General features: G+C 38.8%; 1 protein-coding gene across 1 annotated transcript; it reads left to right on the forward strand.

Annotated features, from left to right (window-relative positions):
• The first annotated feature begins 216 nt into the window (after window positions 1-216).
• LOC102820046 (olfactory receptor 52M1-like) lies at window positions 217-1,134 on the forward strand. Its single transcript, XM_006870355.1, has one exon. The coding sequence runs from the start codon at window positions 217-219 to the stop codon at window positions 1,132-1,134; it is 918 nt and encodes a 305-aa protein (XP_006870417.1).
• The last annotated feature ends 3,140 nt before the right edge of the window (window positions 1,135-4,274 follow it).

Genomic DNA, 4,274 nt, shown 5'->3' on the forward strand with positions numbered 1-4,274 from the left:
AAAAGCAGAAAATTAAGAGTCCAACTGAACATTGTATGCTTAGTGATATATACAGTGTTTCCATATTTTTCAAGATCTGGTTGTCATCATCTTGGCATATCAACTTTACCTTCAACATATTCAGCAGTACGTATAGGAAACAAAGGAAAAAAAAAAAAAAAAAAAACTATGCCACTCCTCAGCACTTCACCTCTCAACACTTCCCGTCCCTACTCAATGACTTTTTTGCTGTTGGGCATCCCAGGACTAGAGCATCTTCATGCCTGGATTGGGATTCCCTTCTGCTCCATGTATGTGGTGGCTTTGGTAGGAAATGTGACCATTCTGGCTGTGGTGAGAGCAGAGCGAAGCCTCCATCAACCAATGTTTCTTTTTCTGTGTATGCTGTCCATTACTGACTTGGTTCTCTCCACATCTACATTGCCCCGCATGTTATGTCTCTTCTGGCTTGGAGCCCATGACATTGCCTTTGATGCTTGTCTGACTCAAATGTTCTTCATCCACAGCTTTACTGCCATGGAATCAGGTTTCTTCCTGGCTATGGCCATTGATCGTTATGTGGCCATCTGTGACCCACTGCACCACAACACCATTCTCACCCCCAGTCGTATCATCATAATGGGTATCATTGTGGTTATTCGTGGTGTTACCTTCTTTACTCCACACCCTATTCTTCTCAAACAATTGCCTTATTGTAGAACACGAATCATTGCTCACACCTACTGTGAATTCATGGCTGTGGTGAAGCTGGCGTGTATGGACACAGGGGCAACCAAGAGTTATAGCCTCAGTATGGCTTCAATAATTGGGTCATGTGATGCCATTCTCATTACTGTATCTTATGCCTTCATCCTCCGCTCTGTATTTCGTCTACCATCCAGAGAAGCTAGCTTTAAGGCTTTGGGTACATGTGGTTCCCATGTATGTGTCATTCTTGTTTTTTATTCAACAGCTGGTTTTTCCATTTTTACTCATCGTTTTGGGAAAAATGTGCCTGCACATATTCATATTTTTATTGCAAATATGTACCTTTTGGTGCCCCCTTTCCTCAACCCTATTGTGTATGGAGTAAGGACGAAGAAAATACGGGAAAATGTTTTTAGAGCCCTAAGGGTAAAAGTCTCCTGCTTTTAGTAGAATGAGTAAGAGTTTGTTCAAGAATGATTTCCTCTTCAAAAGCAATGACGTAGAGGAAATAACTGTTCTCACTTACTCAAGATGAATTATAATTAGTCTCTGAAAGTTCTGTTATTGACCAGATATAATTCCTAGAATTCTAAATAAATAATTTCAGTTCTTGTATTTATTAAATATTATAGCAGAAATTGTTATCTGCCTCTAAGTATATTTTATAAGATAATTAAAATTAAGGAGTGAAAAGAAAAAGGGATAAAAACTCTAACATGATAGAAAAACATGTAGAGAGTTCTCTAGAGAATTGTATGTTTGGTGATATATACAGTGGAAAAAATATATTCATGTATGTAGTTGGGATTCTGTTTCTTCTCACATGGAAACAAACTGAAGACTTTTTATATATCCAGATAAGTATTTCATTTTGTTTTTAGAATATTTTTATAATTACTTGGATCTTTCTTTTCCTGTCAACTATCATCAAATGGAGGTTTTGATATTTGCACTCTAAAACTCCCCCTTCCTCAAGGTTTGTTTGAACTGCAAAGTTGGTGGTTTGAACTCACCAGATGTTCCTAGGAAACCCTATACAGGGTTACTATGAGTTGGTCATTATGAGTCAGAACCTACTGGATGGTACTTAACAACAACAACCACAATTATCATGTCATTTCCATTTCCATTCAACTTTTATGGAAAACACAGTGCCATGTGAACGAAGCCTCCCCTGACTGTTGGACAAGAGTTAAACATTTCCTCTTTGTAGACAGCTAGATAGCTAAATAAAGATGGTGGTGGTTGTGGTTATGTTCTGTGGTGTCAGTTCTGACTCATAGCAACCTTTTATAAAATGTCCATGTCATTAATCTTTATGGGAGCAGGAAGTTTCATCTTTCTCCCATGGAACAGTTAGTAGTTTTAAACTGCTAACCTTGAGATTAGCAGCCCGATTCCTTACCACTATGCTACCAGAGCTCCTTACAGGTAAAGATAGATATGTTAATAACTAAAAGCAGTCCGTGAAATAATAATTCATATAGTTTGTACCAAGTGTAATTTGAAAAATAACTTTTTGGATTTTAGTCAAGAAATTGGCCTATAATATAACCACTAGATTTTTGTTTTTAAGTTTTTATTGTGAATTGAGAGAAAAAATTTAGGGCAGATCATCAGTTTTATATTCAACAAATCATACACCTTGTTTCATTACAATGGTTATAATCTCCTCCATGTATCATCATATAACAGTATTTCTCTCTATTCATTTATTTTTTAATTTTTTTTTAACACTCTGGTATATATAGTAGTTTACACCACCAAATGGCACATTCTGCAAGTCTGCCTCCTGGCCATCAGCTCTTAGTCCCTTTCTTCCCATGAATCTAGAGCTGCTCTCTCTCTCCATGTCACTATCTCTGCCTCCATCTCTGGTGTCACTGCTTCTCTGGATAAGGGCTCATATTCCACTTCTGCTCTTGTCCCTTGTTTGTACTAAGGTCCTTTGTTTCTAGACTGTAAGATTCACTACTCTCCAGTTGTTAAAAGAAACTTCTACCTTTACAATTGTGACAGTCATATTTAGTCATGATAACTATTACTCATAATTGAATCATAAGAATATTATCCCCATCTCTTTTAACCAGACCCATCTAGACCAGATGAAAATTATTCAATAGGGACTCTTTCGTCTCCCACAAGTTCTTAAAATAAACTCCCTCTTGAAACCTTGTAAGTCAGTCACTTTGTGCCTTTATTGCCCCCTCATTTTAGGTACCTGATTTCTAAGTTGCCCATCCCTATCTACCCTGTGTACAGAAAGGATAGCATTTATACTTGATGTTAAGACTCCTTCCCTCTCTGTTGGTATTTAGAGTTACTACATTCGTGAGTATAGGTCAGGTTCATCAAATTGTAGCAATTTATCCTTGTTTCCTTTATCTTCTTTTTTGTTTTAATCTTCCTCTAGTTGAGTTCTGATTACTAAGCCACTGATGCTAGGTCAAAAGTGTACTATCTGCAAGTTTTGGTGTTCTTGTGCATCCCCCTCACTTCATACCAACTGGATGATTCACTCTCAGCTCTAGTTCTCTGTGGCTGTGTCCTTGTCCATGGGCTCAAGTGTTCCTAGGTCTCACCAACCAGCCCTTCCTCTTCTCTCTCTCATCTCCATGTCAAAGGGAGTCTGTGAACCGTGGTTGAACTCAACCCATTTCTTCATTGCTGCCTATCCCCTCTTCCACTCACAGTAGACCAACATGCTCACCAGCAAGCTTACAGGCCTGCTCATGTGTTCCCTTTGAATTTCAGTTTTAGAGGGGGTTTGTCCTGAAGGAACTTGATTGTTTGCCTTGATGGCTTTCCAGCGAAAACCTTGCTTATTCTTGTGGTAGCCAGTCATACTGCCATTGGGGGGGGGGGAGGGGGGAGGGGGTTCCCAATGATCTTTGTTTGAAGATATCTCTTCTGTCACCTAACTGTTCTAGCCTGGTCTGCTCATCCTTTCTAGTGGGAATGTCCCACCTCAGAAGGTTCTGGATAGGGCTCAGGATTCCACATAAGGTCCTATACACTGCAAAGGCTCTGCAAGAGGCCTATTTCACTGGGCAATTTCTAGAGCCTCTTTTAGGTATTCCAATCAGTTATAAGCTCTAGACACACTTAAAATATTCTCTAATTATGTTTCTAGACATTGTTTTCTATCCCACTCAAGTGTCTATTTTACAATAGTAGGCAAGGGAAACCAATATTCGTAAGACAGTCAAGCATCTTAGTACTATTTCCCCTCTTCAAACTATGTCTAGATCCCTGTGTCACAGAGCCCTGTTGCTCCAAGGTTGAGCATGCATAGTTTCTGCTGAGAGATCTGGGCTTAATCTGATTTCCTTGCCTTTTTATGTAACACTTCGTTTTTCCTAGCTGCTTTCTGGATTCTGTCCATATTTTTGATTTTAGAGAGCTTGATTATTGCATGTCTTTGTGATTTTTTTTAGGGTCTATCCTTCCTGGGTTCATTGAGCTTCTTGAATGCTTATCTTTTTTGCTTTTCAGAATGGAGTGTAGGTCTATGTCCAGATCATTTGTCTCAGTCACTTTATCTTGTTTCTGGATATGTGCTGATATGGTCATCTCTTTCTGTTTCT

Source organism: Chrysochloris asiatica, unplaced genomic scaffold (assembly GCF_000296735.1).
Source record: "Chrysochloris asiatica unplaced genomic scaffold, ChrAsi1.0 scaffold00140, whole genome shotgun sequence".
Classification (NCBI taxonomy): Eukaryota; Metazoa; Chordata; class Mammalia; order Afrosoricida; family Chrysochloridae; genus Chrysochloris; species Chrysochloris asiatica.